This window comes from Pholcus phalangioides, unplaced genomic scaffold (assembly GCF_987345545.1).
Source record: "Pholcus phalangioides strain wild (caught in Gottingen) unplaced genomic scaffold, Ppha-v1.0 ptg000007l_1, whole genome shotgun sequence".
NCBI classification, from domain to species: Eukaryota; Metazoa; Arthropoda; class Arachnida; order Araneae; family Pholcidae; genus Pholcus; species Pholcus phalangioides.
This window is the reverse complement of record NW_028301600.1, coordinates 54,207,739-54,230,788: the sequence shown is the minus strand read 5'-3', so window position 1 is coordinate 54,230,788 and position 23,050 is coordinate 54,207,739. Positions and strand designations below refer to the sequence as shown.

The following is a 23,050-nucleotide window of genomic DNA, read 5'->3' as shown; positions in this document are numbered from 1 at the left end:
AAATATTCAAGCATTACACTTCACTCACAATTCGAAATGCAGATGGCAGCACTAACTTACAAATACAAATACAAATACAACGCCACAACAGGCAAATCGCCCAACGAGGTGGCTGACTTAAGAACATCATGGATCCCCGAGCCATTTTTTTGGAAGCCCTACCTACTACTGCTACACCACACATGCACCCCCCTCCCCCGCGGAACCCCCCAACGAATCGGTACATGCGGGAATGTGCGTGTACGTGTAGTACAACCTGACGTAAAGTTTGTTTCTGTGTAATGCTTGTTATGTGTAGTGCTGTCATCTGCCCCCAGTTTTTCTAACTATGAGTGAAGTGTTATGGTTGAATGATTTACCGTTGTAGGACTGTTGCTCTCTGTGGCGAGACTTTTTAACGGGGAGATCGGCTCGCATTTGCGCCTTGAAGTTGGGAACCACAGAAAACCAACTTCAGCCGATCACCACTGTGGGGTTCGAACCCGGATCCTCGCATCACGAGTCCGGCACTCACTCCATCACTTCACTCCATCGTTGTTATTCGTTGGGCAGACTGCATCAGTGCACTGGACTGAACCCCCTCCCCCCCCCCCCCCATCCTCTGTCCTTTGCGAAAGGGTCCTATTCTTTTTTTAGTTCACTGATCCTCACCCACGGAAAAAAGACGACCGGCATTTTTCCGTCCGGACAAAACCGGTGTGTTTGAAAGTGGTCTTTCGACACAACTCATACCTGAAATCGGATAAAATGATAAAAAACTGCCTAATGACGGTAGACCGGAGTTGTGCTCGGTTTAAACGAAGGGCCGATAGTACCACCGTATGTCATTGTGTTAGATATGTTAAACGTTCCAGCACAAACCGATTTCATTAGCAGAAATATTGCAATTCAGCTTGAGAAACAATCAACGAGATTGCAGAAAATAGAGTCTGCTTTATGGCATGCCTTCTTCAAACATTGCTCCATCTGATAATTTTTATTAAATTTTCAAAAAAATCTTTTCAAATTTGTTTCCTCAAATATTTCTTAGAATAAACTAAACTATTACAGTGTTATTTTTTATGAAACTGCATGTCATAATACTCAGTGTGATTCTAGAATTATAGACCGTACTGAAGAACAGTTATTGTGCTTAAGGTAGGCATGGTTTTCATTTGAATCTGGAGAGGTAATTTGAATTAAAACGGTAATAATAATAATTATATATATAATTGTGAATTTTTTTTTATTAACTTGATAAGAAGCAATAACTAAAAAAGAAGATACAAAATAATGGGGGAAATTGAAGTCATATTTTTAAATTTTAAGGTCGTATTTTCATGTTTTTTACATAATAAAAATCCGCGCCCTACTTATACTTAGTAATCGCTACTAATTCAGCAATTATCCTGTGATTATACTTGAATTTGAGAAATATTCATTTTTCATAAAAAATCACGAAACTCCGAGCTCACGTAACTTTGGGTAGCGTAAGTAAGGCTCTATTACTGTATACGTCCCCCCACCAAACTTTATTTTCATTCACGGCCATTCTCTATTAACATTCTTTTCACCACCACCAACCCATCTGCTTGTCGGAATTGTAGCATGCATCAGTTTTTCTACAGAACTGGTTTTGACGAAAAAGAAAGCGTTTCACTTTCTGAGATGTGATTTTTTCCCCTCAGGAAAGAAAGCGTTCCACTTTCTATGATGTTTTCGTTTCCTTCACAAAATTCCACTCTCATGTCGCTACTTCAAAAAAAAAAACTGCAGATATATATATATATATATATCTATATGATGGTATAGAGGGTGTCCCTGAACTCGTGGATCAAGCTTTAAGGGAATGTAAAATGCACATAAAGAAGCATGTTTTGTGTATAGCAATGTGGGGCAATGAAAAGAGTTGGCGGAAAAAAAACGAAATGCCGAGGAAATGAAAAAAGCTTTTTATTTACATTAATAATTACAGTAAAGGCTCAAATGTGTCACCATCAACATCGACACAGGCCTGACAGCGTCCAGTAAGTTATTGGGATTCCCTTTTGAAGATGCCAGGTGTTTCACGAACAGCTGCAGCAGCGACTGAAAGTTTGGCTATGAGGTCCTCATCAGAGTAAATTGGAATCTCGTAGATGAGTGCCTTGAGGGGTGTCCCCCATAAGAAAAAATCGATACTTGATGAATCGGGTGAACGTGCTGGCCAAACAACTGGTCGACTTCGTTTAATCCATCGAGAACCAAACGTGGCATTGAGGTGATTACGCACATTAATAACGAAATGGGCTGGAGCCCCGTCGTGCTGAAACCACATGGCATTTCGAACGGCAAATGGAACATTATCAAATAATTCTGGTAATACCTCTTCCAGAACGATGCGATATATCGTGCCGTTGAGTCGTTGTGGTAACAAGTATGGGCCAATGAGGAAATCATTCACAACACCCACCCACACATTAACAGAAAACCCCTCCTCGAGGGGCATGTGTACATGTAGCATGTGGGTTAGAGGTGGCCCACCCATAGGAAATGTGGTTGCAAAGAAGCTCGGAGTCAATGTACTCTGCTGCAAAAATCAACGTCAGAAATCTACACACCGAGGATAATCAGCCACATTTAGTGCTTCTCTTTGTAAATTGTACGGGAAAGTCTTTCCTCGTGGAAAACTTTCCATACGGTGTTTTTACTCACATGTGCAGTTTTTGCAATCGATCTTGTGCTTGGATTATCTTCAACCTCTCTCAGAATATCTTCTTCCATTTCTGGAACTCATACATGTCTCGAACGACCCGTATCCTGTCTCCTGACATGAAATCAACAGTTCTCACAAAGCTGGTGGTGTAAACGCGGAAAAGTTTTGTGATCCGGCATTGTACTATTGAGGAAGTGTTGACGATACAACTTTAGTGCTGCTCTTCCGTTACCATTCGCAGACCCGTACCTAAGATGCATGTTTGTTTTCTCAGAGAGCGTAAATTGGTCCATCACGTTCGAAATACGCTTTTGAAATGTTGACTGTTTGCAGCAGAGGACCGCATCGTGCTGCTCTCTATTGACCACAATGTACTCTAATCATTGCATCGATACTTCCAGAGCTTTATCACTGTTAATGGTCGGACGTTTCAGCATTTAATTGTACCAAACTATTCTTAGAAATACTTTCACACAATGATATAAATAAAAAGTTTTTTTCATTTCCTTAGCATTTCGTGTATTTTCGCGAACACTTTTCATTTCCGACCCCACATTGCTATACAAAAAGTGCTTCTTTATGTGTATTTTACCTTCCATTAAAGTTTGACCCATGAGTTCAGGGACACCCTGTGTAATACTCACCAAGAAATTCCAATGTTTTTTTAACATAGAATCCACAGGTTATACACAGGAAAATACGGTGTATCATATTTAATGTTATTAATATATATATATATATAAATGAAAACATAATTTTTTTCTTATAAGACGTTCATTCCGTAATTATTTTACGAAGCTGCTGAAAAATAAATCTACAATAATTAAACATAAACATTCCTCTTTGGATGATTAGATCTATTGATGTGCACACCATTTTTACACCGAAATAAAACGTAACATTTTAACATAAACGTATAAACGTTTATTCCCGAAAATGGGAAGATTCTTGAAAATTTGTTCTTTAAAATACATTCAAGTATATCGTGACAAATCAAGCAAACTCCAGGTATTTTTAGCAAACACGCTGAAAGCCCATGAAAATAAACATAATATGGAAATAAACGACACGTGACCATAAAATACATATACAGATGATATGTAGCGTAATTTTAAAGCGCCAGTTGTATTCTAATTGAGGCAGTAAACCTTTAAATGTGTATGTCTGAGCTTTCGTGATCTTCATCATAAAAGCCGTGGATACTCTACAAAACGCGACCAGAGATGTCGATAATGGTATAGTAATGCGGATTATGGGCACGAGATGACGGAGTTCCATCACTGGCATTCCAGAAATTTTTTTCACGCTAATATTCAATACAAACCTCTGAATTTGAATTCATTTCAGCACCGATGAATTAATGCTCTCACCGTGTACATTATAATTCTAGTTTTCGTTGAGAAAAATGATAGCAATCATCAAAAATATTGGTATGCTTTTTATGCAGCATTGTATTATGTTACGGTAATGTGTTAAATCCGGTGATTATGTATAACCATTCTGTGGTTTGTTTGGTGACCATTTTGTTGCGTTTAAAAATTTTGCGAATTTATCACACTTACTGGTGATTTATAATCCCCAGCTCGTGTTAGAAAATATGATAAATCGTTAATGTGAATAACTTAAATTTACGAAACATTTGCTCAAACTTCAGTCTAGGATGATGGATTCGATCGTTGATGTTGATTACGTTTAAAAACGTAAAGATAAATGTAAAGAAAGCGGACATTTTTACAAGACTAATAACAATTCATATGCTTTTATTCTTCTACAACTTATCTTAATTTGATTTTTATGGCAAAAGACAGTCCGTCTCAAAAGTTTAGACACTGTAGATTTTTAACTGCGCCGAAAATACCATTTCAAATTTTGATTTTATTATTTTTTTTGGTTGTGATCAGAATGCAGAAACCTACTTTAAACTTCAGTCATTGTCGAGAAACATAAGTTTTCGATTTTTTAAACTCAAAATTTTGAAAAATATCTGTCTTTAAAGTGTAGAAAAACTTACGATTATATGCAGATTTCTGAGATTGCTTCTAAATGGCGTATCAGAGACGTGACAGCATAAAAGTGGAAAGCTATCGGATTGGTTTTCATTAAAAAAAATTGTCGAAGTCGTCGCATATTTTGTATGATGAAATCCTTCGAGTACTTCATTTGCACGCAAAAAGAAAATCCGTAAAAGCTATTGCTTGCTATTGCTTTGAGCAGGTAGAAATAAAGTGTCTGACGTGTATTGACCCAACGTGTGTCCCCAAAAGCCAAAACTTGGTTGTGGTAGGCAACGCAGTACAAGTTTGCGCTGAAACAAAACCGTTGGAAGATTGGCCTCAACGCAAAAAATGACCTTGCAGGAAATTACGAAAGATCCTGGAGTGAAACTTTCAACAGATACAGTTCATAGAACGATCAGAGAAGCTTTTATTTGATTCATAAAAGAGTGGTTAGGAAATCACTTGTCACAAGGGTACACACATCACTTGTACCAAAGAGAGACGGAAATGGGCAAGAAATCATGTTTTACGGAAACAAATAGCTTGGTGTCATATTTAGTGGTGCGAAACAATGGAACTCAAGTGTTCCAGACGGATGTTTTGAGCAGTAATTCATTCTAAGGGTCAGGCTTCCTTAACTTTTGAAATTGGTCGTCAAAATTTTGATGATTAAAAGAGATCTTCGAGAACAATTCGTTACTGATTGGAAAAGATTTAGGGATACTAAACTTGACATTTCAACATTATAACGTGTCTATTCAAAGATCTGCTGCCACAAAAATCTCTTTAATCGCGAAAATGTGTTGGTTGACTGGCCATCGATGAGTTTTGACTTGAATCGTATTAGGAATGTATGGGGCATACTTACGATAAATGTGTTTGTAAATGAAATACAGTATTCGACTACTGCTGACTTGAAGAGCTCTATCGAGAGAGCATGGTACAGTTTCGATGTTGAAACCCTACAGGATTTAATTGAGTGGTAATGTTTTCAAAACTTTTTATGAGGATGACACCTTTAGACACCGGAAAGAAAAGAAATTCAACGATTTAAGGGGATTTCACACCTTTTAACATGGTCAAAATTTCGCAAAAACAACTCTAGTAGAAATAACATTAACTATATTATTTAACAATAGATTCATTTTAAAGTTTGGAACACATGTTTTCATTATATATGCTATGCTATTGAAATGTTTTACACGTACGTCCAATACTTGCAAATTTCAAATTTGCAAATTTTCAAAACATCAATAAAAAATGCATTATTAGCATCTTGAGTGCATGATGAAATAGCATAACGTCAATGTAATTGAATAAAAATTGTTTCAGAATAAAGTAAACTGTTCAGCTTTTTAAATGAATCAAAAAACATATTTAATTTTTTTTTCTTTAAAAAATTCAATTTTAAATTTAATTTTAAATAAGATTGAGTCAATGAAATCGCAATCTTTTGTCTGATTTTCTGAACTGAACAGTTTACTTTATATTTTGAATCAATTTTTATTCAACTACATTGATGTCATGATATCTTATCATTCCGCGTAGGATGTACATGCCTATGTAAAACATGGTACTAGTATAGAATAGCATATGCAATGGAAAGTATGTGTATGTAAAATATTTTTCAATTATATTTCTACTAGTTTTTAAGGCTTTTTGATCACATTAAAATGTCTGTTATTATTATTATTATTTGCTTTATAACCATGTTCAAGGCTCCTTAAATAAAAATAAATTCAGTTAAACTTTATTAAAAAAGTTTAAAAATTAAAAAAATTCAAGCACGGGCCAAAACAACAACATTTTACAAGAAAGTTTTAGATTATCTTATTGATTGTATCATGAAATAAGATTTTAACGAAAAATTCCGGAATATTCTATTGCTCATTCAGATACGCATTTATTTGATTTCCAACGAGTTAGTAAAAAATATTATTCGGAATTCACAGAAAAAACACTTCCGTATAATATTTCTCTTTGCGTGTGGCAGAAGAGTCTTCTTTTAAATAATGATTTCGGTCAACATTTCAATCCACTTATATAACAGAAACCTTTGAGCGTTTCTTTCAGAAATCCATGAATTTCGAAAAAAAAAGAGGCATGAAATGAAAACGTTGTTTATTTACGTTGACAAAAATGGTGCAAACGTTTTTTTGAAACGTTCTCTAGAAAAGTTTTTTTTCCTTAAATTAATTATCCAAATTATATCAGTTGACTATAAAAAAAAAAGGTTTCTTACTTTAATTTCAGCAAATTCATTATTTAAAAGAAAAAAAAAAATCTTTTTATTGAAATTTTTCGTCTAATTGAATATTTATCAAGTTTTGGTTCTAAAAAGAACTTGAGATGGAAAGCCGATATACAACTTTTTTCTATCTTCTGAATAATTTGAAAGCTTAGATTTTTCAAAGTATTCTTTTAATTAAAAAAAATTATTCATGAATAGGAAAACGTAACTCTGCTAAAAAATAAACAAAGAGCACATCATGTGGCACCGTTAGCCATGTATGTATCGTTCCTCGCATGCCAAAAGCACGAATGTGAAAATTTTCCTCTTTTTTTCATCTGCTGGTTGGATACCTTATTTTGCTATCTTAGTTTTGACTGAAACGCGAATGTGTATCCCTGTTGAAGCACATGTTACACAACATTTTAGGAAAATAACTTTCATAGAGTAACATGGGTAGAGAGTAAACATTCAAATGTTATTTCTTTCAGTCAATATCATGTTATTTTTTTTCACAAAGACAATGCATATTCGTGCTTCTGACATGAGGGGGACGATATCATATTAAAAAACTCTCGAATCATTTTTAGAGAATTCGTCATAGTTCAACACCGCTAGCATGTCGAAGGCTTCTTTCGAACACGCCGTGTTAAAAAAACATTTACCGAAACCCTTGTGACATTTTTTACTTATCTTATTGTTACACATGCAATGTATTTCCGCATATAAGTTGCTTTGATCCTACTCGCTACCCACAACCGTTTACGTGGTATGCAAACATTCCACGTGAAATGGACCGTCTACGGGGTGATCTAAAGTCACAGAAACAAAGAAAAGTAAAAATTCAAATATTTTATAGGCATAGGCAGTAGCATGATACGGTTTTCATAGAATGCAAAAAAAAGACCTGACGTTTTTTAATAACGAAAAAATTGTTTCCAGAATAGTTACATTTGCCATCGACTAGTGGCACTTCAGCTGTGGCAGATCTGTTTAAATAAAGACAGGCAGCAGTGCCCCCATCTGTGAAAATGCAACTATTTTGGTAATAAAGTTTTCGTTATGAGACAAAATCCCTTTATAAAAAAAGGGGGCATTTGTCCCCTAGAGGAAAATTCTTTCTGCCGCAATTCTGTAAAAAAAACAGCATTTTCCCTATATATTTAGGGTTATTGAATGTTTACTTTTTCTGTGAATTTCGGATCACTATAAATGGTTTTTTATAGTCATTTATAGGTATGCTTCACCTTTGTCATTTTTCGGTTATTCTCAAAGATCACCTTACTCCATATACAGGGTGGGCAAAAAGTCTGTAGAAACTTTAAAAATTCATAAAAACCGGAAAAATAACCGAAATAAAAAACGATTTGTAGGGTTAGCATCTCTAGGTCACGGGAATTTTTTAAACACAGGAAAAAAATAACTCAGGAAACAGCCGATAGGTGGCGCTGGTACGATAGACTTCGGTAGTAATATGCAAATGTGAGGGTTATAAGAACTTGCGCGCTCCTAATGCACAAACAGTTCACCGTTGTAAACCGTGTATGTGAACAACGATGCTGAGTGCGAAGGATAAAGCTTTGTTGGTGAAGTTGTTTTACGTGAACCAGGAATCAGCGACCATTGTCTTGCATAAATTCCGAGTTCAGAAGAATGTAAGGACTGGAAAAGGGCCTTTAACACCGACAAGCCTCATAAAGCTTGTTTAGCGGTTTCAGGAAACTGGAACGATGGAGGATCGTGTAAGAGAGAGCTGGACGACCATGTTTACGCTGGAAGACAAAATCATTAGCACTCGTTGCAGGTTCCGATGGCCTCCTCGGTTTCCAGATTTGACACCGGCAGACTTCTGGCTATAGGGATATTTGAAATCCCGGGTGTATCGATCCGGTCCATCCAATCTGTCGGAACTGGAAGATGCGATCCGTCGAGAGGTGTCATGTATGCAACCGGACCTGCTGCCCTCTGCCGTTGCTGGATTTGTGACTCGCCTGCAATGTGTTATCTCCTGTGGTGGTAGTCATGGGAACCCATGCTGCTGTAATAAACGATTTGGAGACACTCTGTTCGTTGTTTGCGTATCTTTTCTTTGATTTGTGTACGTCAGCGCCACTTATCGGCTTTTTTTTTAGTCTTTTTTTTACTGTCTTGAAAAAATTCCAGTGACCTAGCGATGCTAACCTTGCAAACCGTTTTTTATTTCGATTATTTTTCCGGTTTTTATGAATTTTTAAAGTTTCTACGGACTTTTTGCCCATCCTGTATTATATATACAGTACTTTATCGAATTTCGCTGTTATTTGTTCTTTTCAAAAAAAAAAATCGGTATGAGTTTTATGATATGTCCCCGTGTTTATAATACTGAAAATCGGAAGAAAGTCTATTTTATAAAAAACATGGAATTTTTTTTTGAAGCGAATTTGATGATTTCTGCCGTGCCGCCTAAAAGTTTAAATCTGTATGTTAAACTCACGCACAAAGTAAGTTATTTGAGCAAGAAAAGCAACACAACAGTATTTAAAAAATTAAAATAGAGATATTCCACACACAAGGGTGGTAAGATATTCGACTGCAGCATCAGTAAATATAGTTGCCCAATTCTGCCCTACAGCACCTCAAATATGCTCAATGGGATTCAGGCTGGTAGATGTAGCTGCCCATGCTATACGACTTTTGCATGGTAGAGCGTTGTCGTGTTGTAGTATGATTGTAGTACGTGTAGAACTATAACTTATTTCATTGGCATAAACATCAAGGATGTCCTTTCCATGGACTCGAACAGTCAGGATGTATGTGGAAAGACATGGAGGTATTGAGGTTTGTGTATCCATCTCATGTACACAAAAGCCGACGCAGACATCGTTTCAATCGAATGAATATCTCACTTTGATATTTAATTGATGACAGTGGGTTCCAGGTTCTCTCTAAATGAAACATCATATCCCTTGATGATTCCAATCGTTGGTGTTGGAAAAACGACGGCTCCAAGAACTAGAGTTGAAATTTTAATCGTTTAATGAAACAAGTCTGTTATCACTCTGAAAACTAAACCCGGACTTACTGATGGCGAGAAGAGCCCTCCATTGATCAGCAAACCGTTTGTAATGTAGACGTACTCATTTTAAAAGCAAATTCTTTTGACGAGGTACTACCCAAATGGCTAGTCACCTCGCATATTGACTACTCTAGTTGATGATATCACCCTTTCGATGAGATGAATGGGAATACCAAAGTTTATTTTGTGTCGAGGTTCTGTTCCTTCGTAAGCATAAAAGTAAATATTCAGTTCCCAGTGGGACATACGGTGGACAGACAAAACAATGAACTGTGCTTAAAGATCGCTACCAAAATCTATGAACCACAAAAGAATTAATATCCAAATATCCGGCCACCTTTTTTTCTATGAATTATCGAGCAATTTTTTTCTTACTAGTGACCAGTGAATAATGATAATACGCAAAAATTCATTATATGAAAATGATCTCGCATATAGAGTTATTAATTTTCAGCTAATTTTCATCAATTTGTTTTTCTCTTTTTGCAGAATGTGTAACGGTCAAGGGGACAGTGACGATGGATGCACTACACAGGATTTTGGAATACTGAATTTTACTGAACTATTGGAATTGTCTGATAACTATACTGGAAATCTCACTCAAGAAGACATATGGAATCGTCTTCAGCAGTTTATGAGCAATCGAGCTATTAACGATGGTGCATTGATTGCCCTCCTAATTGGATACGTATTTTTGATTCTTGCTGGAGCCAGTGGTAACGGCTTGGTTTGCATTGCTGTTGCAAGAAAACCTCAAATGCGTACTGCTCGTAATGTTTTTATAATTAATTTGGCGATTTCTGATCTTATTCTTTGTCTTTTTACTATGCCATTTTCTCTGGCTGAAATAACGATGAAATATTGGCCTCTCGGAATAATGACATGCAAACTCGTTGCAGGTCTACAAGCCACTAGTATTTATGTGAGCACTATTAGCATAACTGCTATAGCGCTAGACCGTTATAAAGTGATCGTTTATCCGACTAGGGATAACTGTAATCCCTTTATTGCAGTTTTCACTCTGACTTCCATTTGGTTAGTGTCTTTTCTTTTATCTACTCCTCTTTTCTTATACAGAACAGTGGATCATTACTATGTTGGTTTGCCGATGTTAGAGTCAGTGGATTACTGCATTGAACGCTGGCCACTGACACATGGAAGAGGTTTCTATTCTCTTTTTTCAATGATTTTTCAATACGTCTTGCCCATCAGTATTGTGAGCATTGCTTACGCTAGGATATGTCGAAAATTGAAATATCGAATGGTTGTTAAAGGCACCAAGTTGCAAGAGAAACAAGAACGGGACAAGCAGAGAGTGCGGAAGACTAATGTCTTATTGATTTCGATAGCTTTAATATTTGGAATTAGTTGGCTTCCACTGAACATACTTAATCTCATCTCAGATTTTTGCTACCCTTTCACAGATCCCTCGGTATTCCGAATTGTTTTTGCCTGTTGCCATATGGCTGGCATGAGCTCCGCCTGCTCTAATCCAATGCTGTACGGTTGGCTCAATGAAAATTTTCGCAAAGAATTCAAAGAAATATTTGCATTGTGTTGCCACCCTTCCATCATGCGCAGGAATCCAGGAAACGATGGCACTGAAACTTACGTCCTTTACACTAGGAATCAAGCTGCTCCACCCCAACAAGTACAGTTGGAAACGACAATGGATGGAACAGCCATTGTCTTACCTAAATGACGGCTAATTACTAAATTGAAGAAAACAAGAGATCGAGAAGAAACCTTTTTATAAAGCCATGCAATGCAAAGTTTGGGATTTTGAAAAAAAAATCAAAGAGTTCTCTTCCCGAAACATTTCTTCGTTCTAACAGAGAAAACTGGAAAAACATGATCCGATGAAGTTTATGTACAGATTTTATGGATTCAAGAAGTCCCATGCATTATGAACCGAATTCGACTTTACAGTTGTTTTTAACTAAACCGGATATGACGAGATAAACTTTGTTGCATGTGAAAAAAAGAAAGCTTTTTCCAAAAAAATTGTTTAACAATCAAAAGAAAGCCATATACTGCTAAAGAGCTACAAAACGGATGAATTGCCGGTGTTAATGATACTTCAAACTCGTGTAGAAGTAGGAATTGAAAATATCTATGTTAGATTAGATTGTCTTAAAAAAAAAATTTTGCAATACAACAAAATGAATTTCCAAATCAAAGTGTTTGGGTTTTAGAACTCTCGTATCTCGTACAGTGTATATATCATATCTGTCTAACGCCTGTGTGATGTGCTATTAATATAATCTTCACCGATTTTCTGATATGTTTCTCCTATTCAAAAATATTGCTTTCATTTCAGCTTTGCTTTTACTCTAAATAGTCCCGATGATACGTTTTTTTCTTTTGGATTTCACTCGGGAATTCAAAGTCAGAAATTTAATATTCCACTGAAAGCCGTTCTTTATAGTCAGATCATATCTACAGTAACAATTGTTTTTATTGCACTATTTCCTTTATTCTCATAGTTCCGATATAAGCATGACAAAGTTGTTATTTCTATCTAACACTCAAAAATACGAAGTACCTCGAACATTGTCGTTTTGGACACAATTTTTTCCTATCATTTCTTTTACCAGAACAAAATTATAAATCAATGAAAAGAAAATGAGTTAAAAAAACCTCTTTATGTATGATCAACTCCAGTGGGGAAATGATAAATCTGAATTTCTGTGTGCAGAAAATAATCGAAACCAAAACGTCAGATTTTTCAGTTAATAGGCACAGGATAGTCACAGACAGATTTTTATGCTGTATGAAACGCATGATATTGTTGAGTATAAATGAACTGAATTTGATAATTTGTGAAAATTTTTTGTCGAATTAAAAATTCGAAACGTGCATGTTCTGCTCTTCATTCTAATTCGGCGAATTATCAAGCGAGGCTACTTGTGCATGTTAGCTAGCATCAATTTTCTCAACCTAACATCCTGTTTTTCAAAATGGAAAGTGATAAATACTTACATATCTTCATCAATAACCATTCACAAAATACGAGACTAAATTTAAATTTTATCGAGTCCAAAAAATGTCAAACTTAAGTCTGAAGCAAATTGAATTGGAAATATTTAGATGCTATCAGTTACGGACATTCGATCTGGGGCACATTATTACAAATTATTACCAGTTTTTAACGGACTGACTATTACGATTACGATTTTAAATCGTAAATTTTTATAAATAGTTTTATCAGAATTTAGCTATGATGAAAATGTGTGTTTGTGTTATGTGCCTAATTTGCAGAATTATTGATGTACACATTTACACACATTTTTTTGGTCCACATCCAACTCTACTGCTAAAAAAATGATTCCAGGCAAATGCCAGTGAATGTCGGATGTCTAACTAGGCTCGATTGTAGCTGTATAGCAAGGAATGCTCTGGATTATGCAAGGAATGCTCTGGATTATATGCAAGGAATGCTCTGGATTATGCAAGGAATGCTCTGAAATATGATATGAAAGTATCAACGGAATATTAGTGACAAGGAAAGGGTCTCAAGGTGACATCTTCAAAAATTTTGGAAAAAATACCATCGTTTAAATATGAACAAAAATATTTTTAAAAAAATCCTGCGGAGTCATTATGGGCCACTCAAAAAATGTAAATTTTAACATTTTGAACGCCAATAGATGAAAGTATGGGTTAAAAAATAAAACGCAACCCTATAAATGTTAGAGTGACGTCGTCAACATATGATAAAGTATAGCAGAGACAGAGAAACAGAAAAAAAAAAGAGTAACTAGTTTTCTCTCTCTTCGAAGAGAGAAGCTGGAGAAAAGAAGGAAAAAAAGAAAATGAAAAAAGTTTTTTATAGATATCGCTAAGAAGCGCAAGAGGAGATGAGTAGCCAACTGTTATAATTTTTAATCGTTTTTTGTAGCTTTAATATTTGCATTTCACCGCTAATTTGTTTGTTTTTATTTGTTTCTGGGTGAAACGAATGTACTTAAATTTTTCATAATTTTTTGAAGATTATACCTTAGGACTTTTTCCTTGTGAACTTTAATTTATATTTATTGTTATGCGTCGTACTTTGAGTCAGCAAATCATTTCTACGATGTTTTATGTCGATTAAATGCATCTGTAACAGTTCATATTTCTTTATCTGTAACAGTTCATGTTCCTTTATCCGTAGCAGTTTATATACCTATAACAGTATATTATTATGCATTTGACCATTGTTTTCGTTCTTATTCGATGATATCATGCAACAAAAGAAATGTAATTGATTTTTTTTATCTTGCTTCGTTTTACCTAGTTAAAGTTGCCAATTTGCTTATGGTGCCACCAGTGACGCTGCCGTCGTTCTTGATAGTCCAGGGCATATCCACATTACATAAACAATGCATATACAACGCAATACAGGGTGCAAAGTGAACCTCTCTTGCACACTGTGACTTTTAACCCATTGACCGTAGAGGCATACTTTAAATAGGAAATAGTTTCTATTAACGTGTGAAAATAAGATATTTCTTTTATTTTATAAGGAGCTGTATAGTTACATATTTTAAAATACAAATTTTATTTACTTTTCATGTTTTAGCCGCCCCCCCCCCCCCGGCTATCTATATATAAAATTGATTTTCTCTCTGTCTGTGTGTATGTTTTCTATACAAATCTGCAATTTTAGATCCATCGTCGCCAAATACTGCATTTGGGGCCGGATAGGGTACTTTAAGAGTTTGTCAAAGCTCGGAAAATGAACGAAATGGGGGAAAATCTGTCGGGAAACAATTGTTTCTGAGCCTCAACAGTCACTTTCGAATGTTTGCTTTGGCTACTGTGGTTCCCCAGCAAAGCGTTTCAGACATGCATATGTCAGTAGTGGTGTTTTGGGTCGTTCTGGCTGCACCGCACCAAAAATTGTCCCGTTCTGGCTGCACCCTCACAAAAATTGTCCCGTTCTGGCTTCAAATAAAACACGAAAACCACAACTAAACACAACTTTACAAGTTTTAAAGATAGAAAACATTGATTTTTTTATATATGTAAACGAGTAGGCTTGCATTTTTATAAATTATTAGATAATGAAATTTGTTAGATAATAATATTTTAATATTTCTAAAGACTAAAAATTGTATAGAGACAAAAAAAAAAAAACTTACTGTTCATTGTTTCTGTTATCCATTGTTTTCTTTTTTCAGGTGATTTTATTTTTATCACTATGTATGCTAGTACGAGCATAAAAATATTCAATGTCTTTTTTATGCGCGCACTAACATGAAAAGTGATAATTTTATCTTCTTTATTTATTCTTTAGCTTTTCTAATAAAAATACCAGGTACTGAAAAAGTTGCTATAAAACACAAACTATTGATTACATAAAAATTATTTTTATTTAATCTAATTGTTCAATCTAAACTGTCCGAAAAATTAAATGCTTTGTTAGATTTAAAAACGCCGATTAATTCATTTCAACAAATTTTGTCATGTTTTTAGATCTTACGTTTTTTAAATCTGGTTTTTTTTTTTTTTGCGGCCTCCAACCTCCCCGAATAGCCGCACCCTAACCAACCAGGTTTTTGAAAACAAGGTAAAATATACCTAAAATTTTGTATTTTTTAAAATTTTGTTGTCATTAATTTAAGATTTAGGAGGGGTTCACTTGATAACACTCTACGGAGCTAGAAAAACCCTCCTCTAAAAACTAGCTTGAAGTGTTATCAGTTCACTAAACAGAATAAAATTCATTTTTTTATTTTTATGTGTCCAAATGCAAAATTTTCTAAGATATTAAAAAAAAGTAAGATTTATCAGTGAATGGGTATAATATGTTATCTTATTTTCTTTCAGTGTGTATAAAATATGCTTCTTGGTTTTAATAAAGTGCTGTGTACGTTTAAATAATTATTCATTGTATAAAACTTTTTTATATGTGTTTAAATCATAAGTTTTGAGAATACTTTTTTTAAATTCCTTTCCTAACTGGTTTAAAGGACCGCCTAAATGTTTAAGCATCTTTTTTCCAAGTTTATAATATGTAGCTGAGCAATCCAGTGAAAATCACATTGAATTGATTTTCGTTAGGTTTTCGTGTTTTGTCTATTTATATATATATATATTTTTTTTTTTTGCGGCCTCCAACCTCCCCGAATAGCCGCACCCTAACCAACCAGGTTTTTGAAAACAAGGTAAAATATACCTAAAATTTTAAGTTTTTTTTTAAATTTTGTTGTCATTAATTTAAGATTTAGGAGGGGTTCACTTAATAACACGCTATGAAGCTAGAAAACCCCTCCTCTAAAAACTAGCTTGAAGTGTTATCAGTTCACTAAACAGAATAAAATTCATTTTTTTATTTTTATGTGTCCAAATGCAAAATTTTCTAAGATATTAAAAAAAAGTAAGATTTATCAGTGAATGGGTATAATATGTTATCTTATTTTCTTTCAGTGTGTATAAAATATGCTTCTTGGTTTTAATAAAGTGCTGTGTACGTTTAAATAATTATTCATTGTATAAAACTTTTTTATATGTGTTTAAATCATAAGTTTTGAGAATAATTTTTTTAAATTCCTTTCCTAACTGGTTTAAAGGACCGCCTAAATGTTTAAGCATCTTTTTTCCAAGTTATCAAGTATGTTTATAATATGTAGCTGAGCAATCCAGTGAAAATCACATTGAATTGATTTTCGTTAGGTTTTCGTGTTTTGTCTATTTATATATATATTTTTTTTTTGCGGCCTCCAACCTCCCCGAATAGCCGCACCCTAACCAACCAGGTTTTTGAAAACAAGGTAAAATATACCTAAAATTTTAAGTTTTTTTTTAAATTTTGTTGTCATTAATTTAAGATTTAGGAGGGGTTCACTTAATAACACGCTATGAAGCTAGAAAAACCCTCCTCTAAAAACTAGCTTGAAGTGTTATCAGCACGCTAAACAGAATAAAATTCATTTTTTTATTTTTATGTGTCCAAATGCAAAATTTTCTAAGATATTAAAAAAAAGTAAGATTTATCAGTGAATGGGTATAATATGTTATCTTATTTTCTTTCAGTGTGTATAAAATATGCTTCTTGGTTTTAATAAAGTGCTGTGTACGTTTAAATAATTATTCATTGTATAAAACTTTTTTATATGTGTTTAAATCATAAGTTTTGAGAATAATTTTTTTAAATTCCTTTCCTAACTGGTTTAAAGGACCGCCTAAATGTTTAAGCATCTTTTTTCCAAGTTATCAAGTATGTTTATAATATGTAGCTGAGCAATCCAGTGAAAATCACATTGAATTGATTTTCGTTAGGTTTTCGTGTTTTGTCTATTTATATATATATTTTTTTTTTGCGGCCTCCAACCTCCCCGAATAGCCGCACCCTAACCAACCAGGTTTTTGAAAACAAGGTAAAATATACCTAAAATTTTAAGTTTTTTTTTAAATTTTGTTGTCATTAATTTAAGATTTAGGAGGGGTTCACTTAATAACACGCTATGAAGCTAGAAAAACCCTCCTCTAAAAACTAGCTTGAAGTGTTATCAGCACGCTAAACAGAATAAAATTCATTTTTTTATTTTTATGTGTCCAAATGCAAAATTTTCTAAGTTATTAAAAAAGTAAGATTTATCAGTAAATGGGTTTAATGTTATCTTATTTTCTTTCAGTGTGTATAAAATATGTTTCTTGGATTTAATAAAGTGTTGTGTATGTTTTAATAGTTTTTCATCGTATAAAACTTCTTTATACGTAGTTAAATCATAAGTGTTGAGAACACTTTTTTTAATTCCTTTCCCGGCTAGTTTAGAAGACATCCCAAATGTGTAAGCATAAAGTTTTGGCTTCAATGAGCAAAATTCTTTAATAGGCTCCCCACATGTTTCATCTTTTAGATACCCTAATCTGTTTTTATTATCGATATTGTAGAAACGGCTATCAGAAGAATAATTACTGAAATCGAGAACATGACTGAAATCTTTTTTTAATTTTTCGTAAACATTCGACGCTTGGATATTTAAGACTAGGTTATCAGTGTCTGTGTAAATAAGCGTGCATTTGTTCTCCCCGAAATATGATTGAAAATTATAATAAAGATCAAACATTTTTTCTTTAGCTAATTCTAGTATAGTGAAACCTATGAAAATTGGTTTATTTAAAACAACTTTTTTTTTTCTATTTTTAAATAAAACTAAGTTTTCGTTGAGAATTTCAAAATATTCCATAGTTGGGTTCGCTAAATGTTTTTGGGTTTGACTTTTAGTTAGAGCACATTTAATGTCCGTTTTATTTCGTACGTTTTGGCAAGTTTTGCCAAAGAATGCATTATTCATTAGTTTATAGAATAATCGATCAAAATCATTTGTTGCTGATTTTCTTTGTGAATTATTAAAAAGCACATAGGGTTCTAAAAAAGGTTCCTGACGAAAACTCAGTATTTTATGTATTTTTATCAGTTGAAGCCCCATTTTGAGATAAAATTTTAGTAGTCTATAATGACAGGTATATAGATGCTTATCATATAAAGTGTTTATTAATTTTTTTACGTTGGAATTGTATTTTATATTTAGATTAGCCAGTAAGTCTTTTTGGTAAGGTGATAACATTTCCTCGTTAATAACTAGATGTTCAGGAGCTAGGGGGAACGAATTGTGTTTATCATGTAATTTTCTACTATATTTCAAATCTACTTGTAAAATATATCCAGTTTCACTATTATCAGGTACATTTAAAATATTGAATTTGTTAATTTCTTCATCACTCAACCAACGGAAATTACCTATTGGTAAACATTGAGTTTGACAGTAACCATAGAGATTATTTACGTCTAGAGAAAGTATGTATCTCTGTTTCTTACTCGGGTCAAAACCATATATTTCTGGGTTATTAGCTTTTACATGGCGATGGTTATTAAAACACATCCCACCTCTCATGGCATCTTCTATGAAAGTGTACATCTGTATTTCTGGTAAAAGTTCAATACGAGCCATCGTGTATTTCAGTCCAGCTACCCATGTGAGGTGAGGTGTTGATAAGAACTTCGTTACTTCTAGACCGTAAAATCGATATATAATCGTTCTAAAATGCTCAAATACATCACTCAAAAGTAGCACATCCGTGATTTGATAGAGCTTAAGGTAATCACTGAATGTCGAACATTTAAAATTATTCCAAATTAATTTAGCATGACTATATTCATCGTCACTTATTTCAGAGTTTGTTAGTAAATTGAAAAAAAATTTTTTATCGGGTAAACGCGAGTATTTTAATTTTTTTTCATCATCGAAGAAAGAATAGGGAAAAACTCCTTTTTTTCTTAGTAAAAATTTATTTTTGGATGTGAAAATTGAATTGAAGAGAGGAAATTCAGTATTGATATCAGCTAGTTGTTCTAATGAGCTCTGAAGAAATTTATACGAATCCAGTATCAGAATCTCATCTAACTGAATGGACGTGAATCGCTCCGAACTACTGGGTATAATTCTTATATTTTTAAAAAACTCCTTGGTTAGAGCATTGATTATTAAATTAGAATCATATCCTGTGAAATTGTGGATAAATAAAGGTAAAAAGAATTTTTTTTTTCTGTTTAAATTGCAGGAGTTGTGGGCAAAACCCATGAACTCACCTGTTGCATGACAATGATCCTTGACGACTGTATCATTATCACCGAAACACTGTCTGCAAATGTGGCAGAACTCTTTGTTAATATTATTTATACTATGTTTATCAAGTGGTTCTATTTCATGAAGCTCGTTAATAAGCTGTTTTTTTAATGTTTTAATTGTTTTTAAAAAAACCTCAACAGCATCTAACCCGCAATAATAATTTAAAAATATTATTTGTTTCTTTTTAACAACAGCGATAGCATAACTAATCGGTACATGTTTTTCTATAACAACAGAATTGTCACTTATAATTATAGTTTTTTTTCTTGTTATAGCTTCAAAATCCGCATACATACAGATAGGGTGTTTGACTGTTTTTATATAATCTTCGAAACTTGTCATTAAATTTTTAGGCAAACTCACGGGGACAATGTCATAGCAAAGTTGTTCGTGTCTTATGAGAGATTCTCTTCTTTTGAAGCCAAGTAGGCATGAACTGCAATAGTGATGTTTACCGTTACTGTTTATGAGTCTGTTGATATTTGTGATTAAAAAATAATGACCCTTAAATAAAAGTAAATTTATTTTTTTTTGTTCCCTTGTTGTTTTTCCTATGTAAAGAGGTGTTACAGATTTTTTTTTATATTTAAAAACATTAATTATTAGATTGTTTGATTTTTCGAAAATGTGTATATTATTAATATCCATAGGGAAATCTTGTTCATTAAATTTCAAGTATTTGAAAAATTTAAAATAAGAAGTTTTTTTACTTCTTACATTTTTTTTGGGGGGGAAGAGAGCTGCTAATACAGCAAACAGAAAACATTTCTGGTCATTAATATTTTTAATTTCAAGTAAACATTTTTTATTTTTTAAATATTTTGGTAACGATACAAATTCACATCCACCCGTCAGAGGTTTATATCGACCTAAACTTAGATCTATAAAATTAATGTTTTCTATAACCCACCCACTACCATTTCTAACAAAATTATCTATTCTATCGAGAATATTAACTAAGGCATCATTCAAAATATCATCTAAATTATTTGAACATATTATTTTAAGAACTTTTGATGCGAAGTAAAATTTGGTTCTTGATATATTACGATATTCATCGTATTTAAAAAAGGATATTTCCAAGCAAATTATGATCTTAATATATGTTTTATGAAATTTTAAAATCAAATTTTTAATCTGGCCCTTTGTTTTTGATAATAATTTATAAGGATCACGTATGGTTGTTACCGCTCGATATGTTTTGATAAAGTTATTGAAAGCTGTTTGTTTTAATGCAAACATTTTGACCACATAATTTTTTTTTAAATATTAGTATTATATTATACGCAAAATATTATTTAATAATATAAAAATTTAGTATTCTTTTATTTTTTTTTATAATGAGTTTGGACACATAAAAGCTAAAAAAAATGATAGAATTTCTGATACCAAAATACTATTTAGAAGTATAAAAATCTAATCTCTTGGCAACGGGGGTAAAATCTGCTAATCAATCATTCAATATAAAATTTTAATTCTTTCTTTTTTAAAAAACCACCACCACCACGATAAAACCTATTTCATACATACTTATATATACATTTAATACACCCTTTTTTTATATTTATACGATAAAATACTTTTTTTTTCCTTTTTTTCACATTTTTTTTGTATATATTTTATAATTTTTTAACATTTTTTTTGTATATATTTTATAATTTTTTAAAATTTTTTTTTGTATATATTTTATAATTTTTTAACATTTTTTTTTGTATATATTTTATAATTTTTTTACATTTTTATATAGATAGTTTATATTTTTTTTAACATTTCATATATATATTTCATAGTTTTTTTATATATTTTTATTGTCTTTTTATTCTAGAAGCTAAAAAACGCTTCATTTAAAAAATATGAATCTTGGCTAACAACACAGGAAGATTATTTTTACTTTAAATGCTCAGCCATGCAATCAAGAGCCTTTCGCAAAGAGTCTAATTGCGTTACAGGAACATTAAATCTATTTTTTATCTCGCCGTCTATTGATCTCGATATGTTTATGTAAGTGTTGTTCCTATATATTTTGTTTTCAATAACTATGCCATTACCTACATAAATAGAATAAGTCCTGGTTTTGCTCTTCTTTATGTGATCATCCTCCAATACGAGATCATATTTTTTTTTGGTTTTGCTAATCCGACGTTCTGTTTCTGATTGGCTATTATTGTCCTCGTCGTCGTCAGATGAAATGTTTGCACTTTTACGTTTTTTTGTTTTTAATGAGTCTTCATTTCTAAATTTTTTATCTACAAAACAAAAAAAAAGAAATCGCCCCCTGTGAATATATAAAAAAACGCGATATAAAAATCTTATTAAGAAATCAATGTTCTTGAATTTTATTATTTAAAATCATAGCGCGAATAAAATAAGAGCTAAGTTGTTCTTTACACGAGAATAAAAAAAATTTCTTTGTAAAAACTTACCAGGAGTAGCCATCTCGTCTTCCGAGCTTTTCGTTTGTGTAATGTGAAATGGTAAGCGATGCACTGGTTTTTATTTTAGATTCAAGGTCAACTCACGCGATTAATCATTCCTGTTAAAACACGATATAGCATACCACAAAAATAAACATGGTTTATATGACATTGTGATGCGTGAAAGACCTGAAGAGAGGGGGTGGTGGAATGTTATGGTTTTCCCCATAATTTAACTTCGGTTTTAAGATAAGGGAGTAGAGGAAGCAATTATTCATAGCTAAGCCAAGAATTATAATTTGATCGTAACCTTCAAGAAAAAAGGAAGATGATTACCGAATATGTGTTACGGAAACAATCATATTGTTTCTGATTTTCATTCACGATTTGACCTTCAAGAAATGAAAAGTGACCATTATAATGTATTAACATTTGTAAAACTTTTTTTTATTTCCGGGATGGTTTTTACGTTTCTAATTTATTATTTAGCGTTTCGCGAGGTTAAGGTAATTACAGTGTAATTTGTTTAACAGCCTTGAATTTTTTATATCCATGAATAAAAAAAACCAACAAACAAAAACTCGAGATATTTATTCTTAAATTAAAATATTTTTTTTATTATTCTTACAAGTTAGATACAATATCATTGTAACATATACACACTGCATACACAATCAATATAATCTTACATATCAATGTTATAATGACAATATGTAATTTTTTTTTTACAAAGATATACTCGAGAGTTGTAAAACACGAATACTAGCAGATTGTTTAATTAATGAAAAGATTTTGTTTTTTCACAAAAACACTGTGAATTTCTGTCACCACGGAATCCACCGATAACAGTTTAAAGTATGCTATTTTAACAGAATTAGTTATCAACGGTAGATCAAAGTCAGTTTCTAAAACACAGTTAACGCATTCCGAAATGCTGTTGTAGAAATTATCGCAAAATATATGTGGAACCCATAGTCCAGCTTCTAGTTTTAAAATGCAAAAACCATATAGTTCATCATCCATCAACGATGTTGGAATGCACTCATCGTGAAGTTTGGCC

General features: G+C 32.9%; 2 protein-coding genes across 3 annotated transcripts in view; one reads left to right on the top strand and one right to left on the bottom strand.

Moving 5' to 3' along the window:
* LOC149085498 (neuropeptide F receptor-like) overlaps positions 1-14,791 on the top strand; it is a 42,013-nt gene extending 27,222 nt beyond the window's left edge. Inside the window, exon 3 of the mRNA XM_089233528.1 lies at positions 10,446-14,791. Coding sequence (XP_089089654.1) covers positions 10,447-11,658 — 1,212 coding nt within the window. The 5' untranslated portion in view covers position 10,446 and the 3' untranslated portion in view covers positions 11,659-14,791. The remainder of the gene's footprint in view (positions 1-10,445) is intronic.
* A 1,289-nt stretch (positions 14,792-16,080) lies between these two features.
* Positions 16,081-22,529, bottom strand: LOC149085497 (uncharacterized). 2 transcript variants are annotated; one of them, XR_016192856.1, is made up of 2 exons: positions 22,000-22,529; positions 16,081-21,851 (listed from the first exon to the last, which is right to left on the bottom strand). XR_016192856.1 is itself a non-coding variant. In XM_089233527.1 (2 exons), exons 1-2 carry the CDS (start codon positions 22,010-22,012, stop codon positions 21,464-21,466), a joined length of 372 nt encoding a protein of 123 aa, XP_089089653.1. In that variant the 5' UTR covers positions 22,013-22,528; the 3' UTR covers positions 16,081-21,463. The 2 variants fall into 2 exon arrangements, 1 of the variants encoding a protein (XP_089089653.1); XM_089233527.1 differs by having other exon boundaries at positions 16,081-21,822; positions 22,000-22,528.
* Positions 22,530-23,050: the final 521 nt, after the last annotated feature.